This window comes from Aotus nancymaae, unplaced genomic scaffold (genome assembly GCF_030222135.1).
Source record: "Aotus nancymaae isolate 86718 unplaced genomic scaffold, 86718_ANA_hifiasm-v0.15.2.pri h1tg000057l, whole genome shotgun sequence".
Lineage (NCBI taxonomy): Eukaryota > Metazoa > Chordata > Mammalia > Primates > Aotidae > Aotus > Aotus nancymaae.
Window position 1 is genome coordinate 37,463,089 of NW_026988471.1, and position 15,986 is coordinate 37,479,074.

Here is a 15,986-nt window from a genome sequence, read left to right on the forward strand (position 1 = left end):
GAGAGACAGAATGGGGAGGAGGGAGAAGGAAAAGAAAGAGGGAGAGAGAATGGGAGTATTGATTTCTTGCCCAGGCTAGAATGCAATTTAGTAATGGGTATTGAAAACCTCTTTTATACTGATAATTATACTTAATGATGTAGTCAGGAAGGAATAAGGGAAGAAGATAACAAACAAACAGCCAACCAATATTTAATTTAAACCTATGAAATGCTATGCGATTACTGAGGAGTGATTTACTTCATATTATATAGTCACCTTTGGAATAGGTGTGAGGTGGTAATGTATGTTTTGTGTATTTGAAGTGGAGAGATCTATAAATGTTTATTAAGTTTACTTGTTCCGGGTCTGAGTTCAAGTTCTGAATATCCTTGTTAATTTTCTATCTCGTTGATCTATGGAATCGTTAGCTCTTCTTGTTGCATTGATCCTTTTGCCATTATGTAACGTCATTCCTCGCCTCTTTTGATCTTTGTTGCTTTAAAGTCTACTTTATCAGAGGCGAGAATTGCATCTCCTGCTTTTTGTTTATTGGTTTATTTTTACTCTCTGTTTGATTGGTAAATCTTCCTCCTTCTCTCTGAGTCTTTGTGTATTGTTGCATGTAAAATGGGCCCGGATGCAGCATACCAATGGGTTTTGGCTTTTTATCCAATTAAAATATATATAAGTTTAATACCGGCGTTTGATGCTAGCTGGCTGTTTTGCCCATTAGTTGATGTAAATTTTTTATTGTGTTAAAGTTCTTTGCTTTTTGATATATTTTTGGAAAGGCTGATGTTGGTTGTTCCTTTATATGTATAGTGCTTCTTTCAGAAGCTCTTGTAAAGCAGGCCTGGTGGTGGTGAACTCTCTAAGTACTTGTTTGTTCGCAAAAGATTTAATTTTTCCTTCACTCATAAAGCTTAGTTTGGCTGGATAGGAAATTCTGGGTTGAAAGTTCTTTTCTTTAAGAATGTTAAATATTGGTCCCCACTCTTTTCTGGCTTGTAGGGTTTCTGCTGAGAGATCTGCTGTAAGTCTGATAGGTTTCCCTTTATGGGTAACCTGACCTTTCTCTCTGGCTGCCCTTAGTATTTTCTCCTTCATTTCAACCCTAATAAATCTGGCGATTATGTGCCTTGGGGTTGGTCTTCTTGAAGAATATCTTTGTGGTGTTCTCTGTATTACCTGGAGTTGAATATTACCCTGCCTTGCCAGGTTGGGAAAATTTTCCTGAATGATATCCTGAAGAGTATTTTCCAACTTGGATTCATTCTCTTCATCACATTCAGGTACACCTATCAAACGTAGATTAGGTCTTTTCACATAGTCCCATATTTCCTGGAGACTTTGCTCATTCCTTTTCATCCTTTTTTCTGCATTCTTGTCTTCTCGTTTCATTTCACTGAGCTGGTCCTCGACTTCTGATATCTTTCCTTCTGCTTGATCAATTCGACTGTTTAAACTTGTGCATGCTTCGCGAAGTTCTCGTGTTGTGTTTTTCAGCTCCATCAATTCACTTATATTCTTCTCTAAATTGTCCATTCTCGTTAACATTTCGTCAAACCTTTTTTCAAGGTTCTTAGTTTCTTTGCATTGGGTTAGAACAAGTTCTTTTAATTCACAGAAGTTTCTTATCACCCACGTTTTGAAACCTGCTTCTGTTATTGGAACACACGTGTAATCTATTAAGCCTTGTTCCGTTACTGATGAGGAATTGCAATCCCCTGTAGAGGGAGAGGCATTCTGATTTTGAGTATTCTCTACCTTTTTACGCTGGTTTCTTCCCTTCATTATATATTTGTCTGTCTGTCGTCTTTATAATTACCGACTTTCTAACTGGGTCTCTGACGTCCAACTTATTGATTCCCTGCGCCGAAATCTGAGCAATCCACTGAGCCGGCCAAAACAGCGGTGTTAAGATTGATGGTGCTTTTCTGCCCGGGAATCTCCAGACTCTGCACCAAGAACTGGCGTGCTAAGGCACCAGCAAAACCGCCACGCCGGCCACAAGAGTCGCCCTGGCGACCCGTGGAGCTCTTCTACTGGGAATCTCCTGGTCCGTGAGCAACTAATATTCGTCTGAAAGTGTGGCGTCCTCTCGTTCTTTGCGCTTTCACTGGGAGGTACGTGCCCGAGCTGCTAATCATCAGCCATCTTGGATCTCTCTCCTCTAAAGGATATTTTAATGTGCTAATTATGTTTTTAAAAAAATAAGAAGAGAAAGAAGAATAAGATAGTTTTCCTTCAAGACCACACAAAAGTATAATTTTGGCCTAGAGAAAAGGACATTACAAAACAGTGTTATACACTAGGCCCCCTTCATCCATAGTTTTGCTTCCTGCAGTTTCAGTTACCCAGAATCAACTTTGGACTGAAAATAGGTGCATACAGTACAATAAGATGTTTTGAAAGAGAGAGAGAAGGCCGGGCACGGTGGCTTACACCTGTAATCCCAGCACTTTGGGAGGCCGAGGAGGGTGGATCACCTGAGATCAGGAGTTCGGGACCAGCCTGGCCAACATGATGAAACCCCATTTCTACTAAAAATACAAAAATTAGCTGGGCATGGTGGCATGAGTCTGTAATCCCATCTACTCGGGAGGCTGAGACAGGAGAATCACTTGAACCTGGGAGGTGGAGGATGCAGTGAGCCAAGATTGTGCTATTGCACTCCAGCCTGGGCAACAAAGCAAGACTCCATCTCAAAAAAAAAAAAAAAAAGAATATTAACAGCGGTTCTCTGTAGTGATGAGATGAAAATGAAGGATAATTTCAGTTTTTTCTTTATGCTGTATAAAATTCTTTACAATTTTGTATAATGAACATTAATTACTTTTGGAAAAGGAAAGGGTCATATGTAGTGAGAGCCATTTTCTGTGATTCGGTGAGCACTCTGACATGCCCAAGATGTACCATGTGTAGCATCCCTCAGAAGAAGGTGGGGGCAGTGGCATGCGACACACCTTTGGATTGAAGTTTTAGAAGTGTTGTCATCTCTTGTCCTTGCAGGATATCTCCAAAAGCAGCCATACTTTGGAGCAGTTGTTGGGAGGGTGGCCAACCGAATCGCCAAAGGAACCTTCAAGGTGGATGGGAAGGAGTATCGCCTGGCCCTTAACAAGGAACCCAACAGTCTGCATGGAGGAGTCAGAGGGTTTGATAAGGTGAGTCCGGTGCATGTGACCGCGTTTCCTTCACCCTCACTTGACGCATACCTTCTGCTTTCCAGGCTCAATCCTAGGCCCTAGAGCACATGTGTGGTCAGGAGATGCAGGAAAGAGGCTGCTCCCGTGGTTCAGGGCAGCAGGTGCAATGGCCACATGCCAGGACCCATTCTTCTCTAGCTCCTCTGTTGTAACAGATAGGGGAACCCCAAGAGAAAAGGTGTCCACCCTTGACTTAGAAAAACGAGAAGCAACTTTTTCACAGTGTTGAGATCAGGGAGTTGGGTTGAAGAGCTGTGGATTGATAACAGCATCTTCCAGTTATTGCACAAGACATGACATATATTATCTCTTACCCTTACTAAATGGAAAAACTGAGGCACTAAAAGTCCATGTGGCCAGGCACGGTGGCTCACGCCTGTAATCCCAGCACTTTAGGAGGCCGAGGCAGGCAGATCACCTGAGGTCAGAAGTTTAAGACCAGCCTGGCGGCATGGTGAAACACTGTCTACAAAAAATACAAAACTTAGCTGGGCGTGGTGGCTGGCACCTGTAATCCCACTACTTGGAGGCTGAAGCAGGAAAATTACTTGAACCTGGGAGGTGGAGGTTGCAGTGAGCTGAGATTGCACCATTGCACTCCAGCCTGGGCAACAGAGCCAGACTCCGTCTCAGAAAAATAAAAAACAGGCCGGGCGCGGTGGCTCACACCTGTAATCCAAGCACTTTGGAGGCCAAGGTGGGCAGATCACCTGAGGTCGGGAGTTAAAGACCAGCCTGACCAACATGGTGAAACCTCGTCTTTTAAAAATAAATAAATAAATAAATAATAATAATAATAATAAATATTAAAAAAGGCCACATGACTCCTAAGTGGGACAACCAGGGCTGCCTGGCTTGAAACCCTCATTCCTACACTACAGCTGCTGGTGTCACCCAGGCCACATGGGTTCCCCCGTGCAACACGTTTCCCTGAAACTGTCGTTGAGCCCCCCTCCCCAAGCATCATGGCCCTGCACTGAGGCCTGCCCTTCCACTGAAGTGCCTTGGGCCTCAAAATCATCTCAGATTCTCCCTACTTCCTCCTCTCCACAGGAAAACTTCCATTCTCCAAGTGAACCCCTGGAAAAGAAGGTCGGGAAAGCAAATTGATCAAACAGGTTCTCCTTGAGGTGGGAGTGCCTGGCCTCCTGCTTCCTAGCCCCATGGGAGTCTATGGGTTAATCCCAGTGATTGCTCTCTTACTAGTCTAATTTCAGGCTGTGAAGGAATAGATTTCAGTAGTTAACTTTCTTTTAAATTATACCACCTAGGGCCAGACACAGTACACTTTGATCCCAGCACTTTGAGAGGCTGAGGTGGGTGGATCACAAGGTCAGGAGTTCGAGACCAGCCTGGCCAATATGGTGAAACCCCATCTCTACTAAAAATACAAAAATTAGCCGGGCATGGTGGCAGGTGCCTGGAGTTCCAGCTACTTGGGAGGTTGAGGCAGGAGAATCGCTTGAACCCAAGAGGAGATTACAGTGAGCCGAGATTGCACCACTCCACCATGGGTGACAGAGCAAGACTCCATCTCAAAAAAAAAAAAAAATTATACCACCAAGTGGTATAATTGTTAGAGAAGAGCCAGAGAAGACAGGAACATATATGGCCACTAATGGGCACCATTTCTTCTCTTTTGCCTCTGACCACCACCTGTCCTGTGGAAGGAAGCTGGTGGCTCTGGCGTCCCCTCTCCCATGAGCTTCCTGCTAGTGGCCTGGAACCAGACTGACTGCCCCATGAGTTTCCCTTTCCTCAGTGATGGGGCTCTTCACGCCAGGGAGGCAAAGGGCAGCATTTGCTCTGCCAGTATGAGGGCAGAGAGTCTCTAGAACATGCCAGGATCATGGGCAAATCCCAACCAGAGGAAGTAAGGCTCAGCTGGGCATCAGACAGGGCTCTTCATCAAGCAGAGCACCTTATTCCAGCTTGCTCCTGCTCACCCTGTTCACTGTGGCATTTTCCATGGTGTTGCTTAACTTATATTCCCTTCACGAATACAGCAAAATTGTGAGTGTACATAGCCTTCAGTGCAGTGTGCCCTTCAGCCTCTTCTGTGAAGTTGGGGGCAGAGTAGGCTGGGGACTCCTGAGGCTCACAGTACAATGAGGGAGGGGGACTCTCACATGATAACTGTTACAGATAAGTGGCCACAAGCGCCCCTGTACCAGATGCCAGCAAGGCGCTGTAGGGACTGGGTGTGAGCAAATGAATAGCACCCTGGGAGGTAAGATTGGGACTGCCCTTGAAGAGTCAATAGTATTTCATTCAATACATGTGTATATGGGAGGGAATGGCTGTACAGTGGCCTGAGGGGGTGGGAAAAGACTTTGAACATTTTTGTGAAGTCACTGAGTTTTTGAACAGTCGGTTTTGACATAGTGCCCATCAGATGAACTTCGTTTTACTTTGTGTTACGTCTCAACAATGACTGAATAATTGTTGGTTTGGAGGTATGTGTTTTTCTATTTATACCAACACATTTTTTTAAAAAGATGAAAGTTGAATAACCTGACAGGATTTGAAATGGTATAAGAAAGGTGTAGATCTGTGGCCGGGTGTGGTGGCTCATGCCTGGAATCCCAACACTTTGGGAGGCCAAAGAGAGTGGATCACCTGAGGTCAGGAATTTGAGACCAGCCTGACCAATATGGTGAAACCCTGTCTCTACTAAAAATAGAAAAATTAGCCAGGTATGGTGGTGGGCACCTGTAGTCCCAGCGACTTAGAACGCTGAGACAGGAGAATTGCATGAACCCTAAAGGCGGAAGTTGCAGCGGGCTGAGATCATGCTACTGCACTCCAGCCTCGGTGACAGAGCGGACTCTATCTCAAAAAAAAAAAAAAAGGTGTAGAGCTGCAAATTTGGAAACGGCTCAGGGAAGTCTTTCCATGAATAGGAATTATACTTAACCAATCATATTGGTTTACACAAAAATCTTTCCATCGTGTCCTTTCTCTACAAAAGCAAAACTAGGTAGCAAGTTAAGATTTCATTTCAAACATTTAATTCCTGAAATGTTCCATTTGGGATATTCGATTTCTTCTTTAATTATACATGTAACAGGCATCATATTTTGAGTGTCTTGAAAGTTCAGCCTTTCTGGGAGATAACTAGGGTGTAAAATTAGTTTTTCACTAAGCTCGGTGAAAGTATTTCACATACCAGCTGCTTTCACTGTAGGTGAAGGCAGAGACCTCCGTTCCTGCTGGGCTCCCCTTCCTGGCAAATGCCACGCCTGTGAGGCAGAGCCTGGGCTCATAGGCCTCTCCCATGACCCACAGAGGCTATTATCTTTCAAGTCTATGAGTTTGGCCTCAACTCTTCAGTTGAAAAGGAAGATTCAAACAAAAACTTCACCAAGACTAAGATGTGGAATAGTGGAGACGACCAGACCTGAGTTTGAACCCCAGCTCTGTCACAAATCACATGGATAACTTTATTTATGTATTTATTTTTTGAGACGGAGTCTCGCTCTGTTCCCCATACTGGAATGCCGTGGTGTGATCTCGGCTCACTACAAGCTCCCCTTCTCAGGTTCAAGTGATTCTCCTGCCTCAACCTCCTGAGTAGCTGGGATTACAGGCATAAGCCACCACACTGGGATCATTTTTGGGTTTAACATGTTGGTGGAGCAAGTGATCCACCCGTCTTGGCCTCCTAAACTGCTAGGTTATAGGTGTGAGCCACCATGCCTGGCCACATGTGTGACTTTAAACAAGATTCTTTTTCCTTGTAAACAATGGACAGAAAATATGAAACTCCACCACCGCCCAGACACACACTGGAATGTGGAAGGTAGAGAATAAGTTAACTCCACTGAACTCAATTTGCTCATCTGTAAAATGGGGGTAAATAATATTTGTTGAAACTGTATGAAATTACCAGTGTTCAATTAGCCGGGCATCGTGGCGCATGCCTGTAATCCCAGCTACTCAGGAGGCTGAGGCAGGAGAATTGCCTGAACCCAGGAGGCGGAGGTTTCGGTGAGCCGAGATCACGCCATTGCACTCCAGCCTGGGTAACAAGAGCGAAACACCGTCTCAAAAAAAAAAAAAAAATAGAAATTACCAGTGTTCAACTGTTTTGACCTACGATGACGGTTATTTCATTTGGTTCAACCAAATCTTTACCTTACAAGATGACTTATGTAAAGCACCAGGTCATTGACTATCGAGCACTCAACAAACTGGAGGTCTCACCCCTGCAACAGGCTCCTTCATTAATCATCCCAGAGCTCTCTAAAAGGACTGGGAATCTCTGGCCAACTCATCCCCTGATAGTATAGAATAAGGGAACAGGCTCGGGATCCAATCCAATGCCACGCACTAACTGTGTGGCTTGGGGGAAGTGGTTTAGCTCACTGAGCCTCCATTCTCTCATTATTCAAGGAGGATGATGGTATCTACTTTGTCTGCTTTAAGACAGATGAGACAGTGTCTGTGAAGTTTCTAGCAGAGCATCCTGACTCATAATGGGTACCTGATAAATGTTGGTTTTCCCTTCCCTGTAAGTGTAATCAATCTTAGGGCCTCTAGGACAAAGTTGAGAATAGCCACTATGTTAATCCAAGATTCCAATTCCTATTTCCAAAAGCAAAAAGCTTTTTATTTACTTATTTATTTAGAGACAATGTCTTACTCTGTTACCCAGATGGTGCAGTGGTATGCGCAATCTCAGCTCACTGCAGCCTCAACCTCCTGGGCACAAGCGATCCTCCCTTCTCAGCCTCCCAAGTAGCTGGGACTACAGGTGTGCACCACCACACCTAGCTAATTTTTAAAACTTTTTTTTTTTTTTAGACAGAGTCTCATCCGTTGCCCAGGCTGGAGTGCAGTGGCATGATCTCAGCTCACTGTAACCTCCACCTCCCAGATTCAAGTGATTCTCTGCCTCAGCCTCCCTAGTAGCTGGGTTTACAGGCACCAGCCACCACACCAGGCTAATTTTTGTATTTTTAGTAGAGATGGTGTTTCACCGTGTTGGCCAGGCTGATCTTGAACTCCCGACCTCATGATCCACCCACCTTGGCCTCCCAAAGTGCTGGGATTACAGGCATGAGCCACTGCACCTGGCCTTTTTAAACTTTTTTATAGAGATGAAGTCTCACTATGTTGCCCAGGCTGGTCTTGAACTCCTGAACTCAAGCGATCCTCCTGCTTCAGCCTCCAAAATGTTGGGATTATGGGCATGAGCTGTTGCACCTGGCCCCAAAAACCTTTAAAAATAAGCTCTTCTTCATACTTTGTTCTTTTGCCAGGGTTAGAATCATATTTTCTACAACAAGAAGAAACTTTGAGATAATTTCTTCAACCTCCTTGTTTGATGAAAGAGATTAATGCCTAGAGTCACACAATGAGCGAGGGACAAATGAGGCCCCCTGAATCAGGACTCCTGACTTGTGCACTACAACTCTTCTTAATGGCACAGAGGTCTCATTTGTTTTGAACTCTGCTTAGGGAACACAGAGAAACTTGCAGGGCTTTTAATAAATATTTGTATATAGTACCCCCAGGAGACAGGGGCTGATTTATTAAAGTTTTTAAAATACTATCAGCAAGGCCGGGCGCGGTGGCTCAAGCCTGTAATCCCAGCACTTTGGGAGGCCGAGGCGGGTGGATCACGAGGTCGAGAGATCGAGACCATCCTGGTCAACATTGTGAAACCCCGTCTCTACTAATACAAAAAAAATTAGCTGGGCACGGTGGCGCGTGCCTGTAATCCCAGCTACTCAGGAGGCTGAGGCAGGAGAATTGCCTGAACCCAGGAGGCGGAGGTTGCGGTGAGCCGAGATCGCGCCATTGCACTCCAGCCTGGGTAACAAGAGCAAGACTCCGTCTCAAAAAAAAAAAAAAAAAAAAAAAAAATACTATCAGCAGATATTACTATATGGCATTTAGCAGAGTGGGGCTCCAAGATAAAAAAAAAATCAAAGAAAAATCATCAAAGAAGAGGAGAGGAAAATATTGCAGACACACATATATGTATAAAATGAGAGAAAAGAGAATAGGTAGTGTGAGTAGGTAGAGAAAACCAAAAATTTGGAATAACTAACATCCAGGGACCGGTGCGGTCGCTCACACCTGTAACCCCAACACCTTCGGAGGCCAATGCGGGCAGATCACTTGAGATCAGGAGTTTAAGACCAGCCTGGCCATCATGGTAAAACCCCTTATCTACGAAAAATGCAAAATTAGCTGGGTGCAGTGGCTCATGCCTGTAATCACAGCTACTCAGGAGGCTGAGGCTCGAGAATCACTTGAACCTGGGAGGTGGAAGTTGCAGTGAGCTAAGATCACGCCACTGCACTCCAGACTAGACAACAGAGTGAGACCCTGTCTCAAAAAAAAAAAAAAAAAAAAATCCAAGCTATCATTCAAAAGTCTTAATTGATTGTATAACCATTTTCCTTGTGAAATCAATTGCCTTTAAATATTGAAATGGCGTTTAGCTTGAGGTTGGAGCAACTACACAACTTTGAAAACACTTTTTTCCAGGTGCTCTGGACCCCTCGGGTGCTGTCCAATGGCGTCCAGTTCTCGCGCGTCAGTCCAGACGGTGAGGAAGGCTACCCCGGAGAGTTAAAAGTCTGGGTGACATACACCCTAGATGGCGGGGAGCTCATGGTCAACTATAGAGCACAGGCTAGTCAGGCCACACCAGTCAATCTGACCAACCATTCTTACTTCAACCTGGCAGGCCAGGTAAGTGAACTTGTTTCCTCTTTCCTGCTTCGTGCTTTGTGGAATGTCCTGGGCTGTGGCTGGAGAGACCAGAGCAGTGTGGAATTGCTCTGACAATGAGATCACCCTCATGATGATGAAACCCCAGCAGAGGGCTTATAGTAGGTGCTCAATAAATGAAAATTATAGAGAAAGACAAAATGAGTATGTTGTACTGCCAAGAGAAGTATCTGTTTCCCGTTGGCTTCAGACAAGTAACTAGCTCTTTCAAGAACTCCCTCTCAGAATCTAACTGTAACATGTACTTACATTTGCCTCCCTTATTCCACTTCTACTACCCCAACATTTCTTCCAATTAAGGTGCCTTCCATGCTTGGAGCTTTGGAAATGGGCATGGCCCAGCTCCTTTTGATATGCTGCCAATATGTGTGTGCTTCCCCTGTGAGCCTGCCGGCTCCTCCCAGGGGTTTGGGTGTGCCAGTCCTGCCCTGCACAGTACCATGTCAAGAGCACTGGACTTGGATTTAGAAGATCCTTTTTTTTTTTTTTTAGCTTAATAGGCATATTCTCAATTTCATGATAATAACACTACCTACTGTTTGTCAGCTGCTGTTATAAGCCCTTTATGAGGTTGTTGGTTAAGACACTAAAATCTGGCCAGGCGCAGTGGCTCTCAGCACTTTGGGAGGCCGAGGTGGGCGGATTACCTGAGGTCAGGAGTTTGAGACCAGCCTGGCCAACATAGCAAAACCCCATCTCTATTAAAAATACAAAAATTAGCTGGGTGTGGTGGCGGGCGCCTGTAATCCCAGTTACTTGGGAGGCTGAGACAGGAGAATCACTTGAACCTGGGAGGTGGAGGTTGCAGTGAGCCGAGATCCTGCCATTGCACTCCAGCCTGGGCAACAAGAGTGAAACTCCATCTCAAAAAAAAAAAAGGACACTAAAATCAACCCAGCAGAGGGATAAACCCCAGTGGGGGACCACTTGAAATGCCCACCTAAGAGTGGTGTAGAGCTACTGACAACCCCCCTTAAGGGATCCCCTCAGAACTACCTCATTCCCTCCTACAATGGTAACAATTTAGCTCATTGAGGAGGCTATCATATCAGACAAGATAAAAAGCTTAACTGAACTCTGTAGATCATATCTATTACTTCCTTTTTATCTGAAGAACTCATCATCGTCCACTATACTTGACTCACTTTGGCATGATTTTCTACCGCAAGATGATGTTCACAGTCAGTCAGTAATATCTCACATTTTTATACTGTTTCAGGAGTTTACTGATGATATGCTGGGTTCTGTTTTCTAGAATTTTCTCAAATTGCAGAGTTAATTGGTTCTTGTAAAGTTTCCAAAGTTCTCCCTTTAAGAAAGTTGACCCTTCACTTGCATGTTCCTTATCTTCAGGAGCTTTCATCATCCTTGAAATCTTAAAAACAAGGCCGGGTGCTGTGGCACACACCTGTAATCCCAGCCCTTTGGGAGGCTGAGGCAAGTGGATCACCTGAGGTTAGAAGTTTGAGACCAGCCTGACCAATATGGTGAAATCTCATCTCTACTAAAAACACAAAATTAGCCATTGCACTCCAGTCTGGGCAACAAAAGCAAAATTCTGTCTAAAAAAAAAAAAAAAAAAAAAAAAAAATCTTAAAAACAAAACAAAAGCCAAAAACAAAACAAAAACACTCAGGCCTAAGAGGCTCTACTTTAAAAAATAAGTTCAGAAAGAAATGACAGAAATAGATGAAAGAAATAGACAGAAAATGACATGAAAGAAATGACAGAAATAGTTTTATGTAGGTGATAAACTATGGTGATTATTCTGTTTTCTACATTTTTCGTGCTTAGGATATCCTGTTTAATAATGGGGAAGGGGAGGCTGGGCGCGGTGGCTCACGCCTGTAATCCCAGCACTTTGAGAGGCCGAGGCGGGCGGATCACGAGGTCAAGAGATCGAGACTATCCTGGCCAACATGGTGAAACCCCGTCTCTACTAAAAATACAAAAAATTAGCAGGGCATGGTGGTGCGTGCCTGTAATCCCAGCTATTCGGGAGGCTGAGGCAGGAGAATTGCCTGAACCCAGGAGGCGGAGGTTGTGGTGAGCCGAGATCGCGCCATTGCACTCCAGCCTGGGTAACAAGAGCGAAACTCCATCTCAAAAAAAAAAAAAAAAAAAAAAAATTAGCTGGGCATGGTGGTGCACACCTGTAGTCCCAGCTACTCGGGAGGCTGAGGCAGGAGAATTGTTAGAACCCGAGAGGCGGAGGTTGCAGTGAGCCGAGATTGCGCCACTGCACTCCAGCCTGGCGCCTGGTGACGGAGTGAGACTCTGTCTCAAAAAAAAAAAAAGTAAAAAAAATAATAATAATAATGAGGAAGGGAGATCTAAAGGAATAAATTCAGAAATAGAAAGAAATTATGCATGCAATATTCCATCTGCTGATGTGTTCCAGTGAAGGAGACAATATGGGAGTGTTAGGTTTACGGGCTTTTCACCACTCTTCCAAGCTGGCAGGGACTTGGAGTAACAGGTATTTTTGAATCTCTTTTCAGAGGCTGAATAGTTTCCTAGATCATAGACCCCATTCAAAAGAGTGGTCAGTATAAACTTCCTTCCATATACCCCAGGTTGAGTATCCTTGTCCAAAATGCTTGGGGCCAGAAATGTTTTGGATTTTGGAGATTTTCGGATTTTGGAATATTTGCATTATATATACTTGTCCATTGAGCATTTCTAATCCAAAAACTCGAAATCCAGAATGCTCCAATGACTATTTCTGGCATCATGTTGGCACTCAAAAAGCTCAGATTTTGGAGCATTTCAGATTTTGGATTTTCGGATTAGGGATGCTCAACCTGTATCTTAGTAAGTGTAGTTTGAATCCAAAACCACCAGCTTCAGATTTGAAGGTGGCTGGGGGCACCAGCCTTCTGAGGCACTCTGATAGCAGTGGATGATCACCAAGCTGGGCCTGGGGTCAAGGGCCTCTGCATCTTCAGAATATCTCTTACTGTACCTTGAGAAGCACTATCATATATCTCAAACCCTCCCAGGGACATAGCTCAAAACCTGATATTTAAAGTAATCAGCTCATCTTATACATTTTTGTTTTTTAATTTTAATGAGTCGTGTTTTTGTTCTACTTGGGCCCAAGCATTGTTCATCACTTCTCAGTTTGAGTGTTGGAGACCCGGGGAGGAAGGGAGAACTGGGTTTTTCGTAGAATGTAAAAGTTATGTAGGTTGCAGGTCATTTATTGTTTTGTTTTTTTTTCTGTTCCTTCCTGTGCCTAACACAAAACTGGGATAACATTTTTTTAAATTGAAACTTTACCTAAAGACCTGGGTGTGGTGGCTCATGCCTGTAACCCCAGCACTTTGGAAGGCCAAGGCAGAGCATCACTGGAGCCCAGGAATTCAAGACCAGGCTGGGCAACGTAGTGAGATTCAGGCAGGGTGCAGTGGCTTATGCCTGTAATCCCAGCACTTTGGGAGGCCAAAGCGGGCAGATCACTTGAGGTCAGGAGTTTGAGACCAGCCTGGCCAACATGGTAAAACCCCGTCTCTATTAAAAATTTTAAAAATTAGCTGGGCGTTGTGGCACACACCTGTAATCCCAGCTACTCAGGAGGCTGAGACATGAGAATTGCTTGAACCCAGGAGGCAGAGGTTGCAGTGAGCCAAGATTGTGCACTGGACTCCAGTCTGGGTGACAGAGTGAGAATCCATCTCAAAAAATTAATAAATAAAAAAATAAAAATAAAGACAAACAAAAACAAAACAAAATGAAAACAATGGAAACTTTACCCAAAGAGTTATGAAAGCAGGTCTGGGGGAATTTGAGATAAAAAGCAATAACTGTGGTTCTGATATGACCAGGTAGACATGTCATCAGGGACCTGGGTTCTTCCACTTCTCCATCTGCTTACTCAGTATTTTGGCTTTTGTCTTCAGGCTTGTCCCCTCAGGGCCACAGCTCCAGGAATCACCTCCTCATATAGTCATATCCAGAGACAAAAAGACCTATTCCTTTTTTCGTATCTCTAATGTTCTCTTTTTTTTTTTAGAGATGGGGTTTCACCATCTTGGCCAGGCTGGTCTTAAACTCCTGACCTCGTGATCCACCCATCTCGGCCTCCCAAAGTGCTGGGATTACAGGTGTGAGCCACCGGCCATGTTCTCTTTTTTTTGAGACGGAGTCTTGCCCCTGTCGCCCAGGCTGAAGAGCAATGGCTCCAGGGCTCACTGCAACCTCCATCTCCCGGGTTCAAGCGATTCTCCTCCCTTAACCTCTCCAGTAGCTGGGATTACAGGTGCGTACCACCATGCCCAGCTAATTTTTTGTATCTTTAGTAGAGATGGGGTTTCACAATGTTGGCCAGGCTGGTCTCGAACTCCTGACCTCGTGATCCACCCGCCTTGGCCTCCCAAAGTTCTGGGATTACAGATGTGAGCCACTGCACCCTGCCCTAATGTTCTCTTTTTAAGAAAAAGCAAAACCTTTCCTAGAAGCCCTTCAGCCAACTTTCTCTGACTTCTCATTGGCCAGAAGTGTGGCCTATGCTCTTCCTAACCCAATCGCCAGCAAGGGAATTAGGCCATCATGATTGGCTTAGACCAGTCAAAATTCACCCTCTGGGAATGGAGAGGGAGGTCCCCTTCCCTGAATACCGGAATATCTGGTCTAGCATAGGATAAATCAGCAAGCCCGATTTCTGCCTGGGGGCAGGGAGTTGCTAGTAAAGGAGCTGCTATGGCTTGTGGGTAGGAACCCGCACTGTCTTTACCCTCCTGCTAGAGGTGATGAAAGCTGAGTTATGGCTGTGGTAGTGACCCTGCACAACAAAGTCTTTAAAGTCCCCTGCAAATCATAATGGGCTCTATAAATGGTTGATGTTACAAATGAGTAGCAGCCAAGCAAAGTTAACCAAAACTAACACTGAACCCAGAGATGGGCCTCAAGGTCTGTTTGTGAATCATCATTTCTTGCCAAGTTTTCATCAACCTTGAAAGGAAATGATTCTAACAGTAATATTCCACCAGAGTAGATCATTGCATTTTTCCAGCCTAGAAGAGTGATAAACCGAAGCATGCATCTCATTAATGAAGGAATGTTACTACCACTTTGTGACCCAGTGACCATGAAGTGGACGCCTGATGAATGTTTTTTCCCTTCTCCTCCTGGGCTTCTTCCTAAATCTCAGACTCATCAGTTTATTTGGTGTATGATTTTCATGTTGATTCATTTCTCTAATGCTTAAAAAAAAAAACCTCAAAAATGGAAATTTCTAAGCAGCTTTATTTATAACAGTAAAACACTGGAAATAACCCAAAAGTCTATCAACAGGAGAATGGACAAACAAATTGCAATAGAGTCATACAATGGAATACTGCTCAACAATACAAAGAAATACAACATGGATGATCCCAGGAGCATTATGTTGTGTGGAAGTAGCAAGGCACGAAGGAATATATACTGCATGGTTCTGTTTCTATGGAGGCAGGCACCTAGGAAGCAGACTGAAGACCTGAATTAATGGAGAGTGGCTTTGCCTCCTGCAGGCATCCCTCATTGGATGAAATAGAGAGTTTGTGTTCCTCTAGGCTTATTTGTGCACAGGAAGTATGTGGATTCTCTGGTCCATCTGGGTCTCGGTCATTGGATGACATTAGAGAGGTTGGCCGGGCGTGGTGGCTCACACCTGTAATCCCAGCACTTTGGGAGGCCGAGGCAGGCAGATCACCTGGGGTCAGGAGTTCAAGACCAGCCTGACCAATGTGGAGAAACCCCGTCTCTACTAAAAATACAAAATTATCTGGGCTTGGTGGTGCATGCCCAGCTACTCAGGAGGCTGAGGCAGAAGAATCGCTTGAACTTGGGAGGTAGAGGTTGCAGTGAGCCGAGATCGTGCCACTGCACTCCAGCCTGGGCAACAAGAGCAAAACTCCATCTCAAAAATAAACAAAATAAAATAAGTTGTGTTCCTCCAGGCTTATTTGTGCACAGGAAGTATATGGGTTCTCCAGTCCATCTGGGTCTCTGTCCATCTGGGTTCTCCTTTTCTGACAAGCTTCAGCTCTGTATATGGCCTGCAGCTCC

At 44.6% G+C, this 15,986-nt stretch overlaps 1 protein-coding gene across 1 annotated transcript in view; it reads left to right on the forward strand.

Moving 5' to 3' along the window:
- The window catches only part of GALM (galactose mutarotase), a 72,220-nt gene that overhangs the window by 9,275 nt on the left and 46,959 nt on the right, over positions 1 to 15,986 (forward strand). The window contains exons 2-3 of the mRNA XM_064364011.1: positions 2,995 to 3,149; positions 9,693 to 9,899. Of these exons, the coding sequence (XP_064220081.1) occupies positions 2,995 to 3,149; positions 9,693 to 9,899 (362 nt within the window). The remainder of the gene's footprint in view (positions 1 to 2,994; positions 3,150 to 9,692; positions 9,900 to 15,986) is intronic.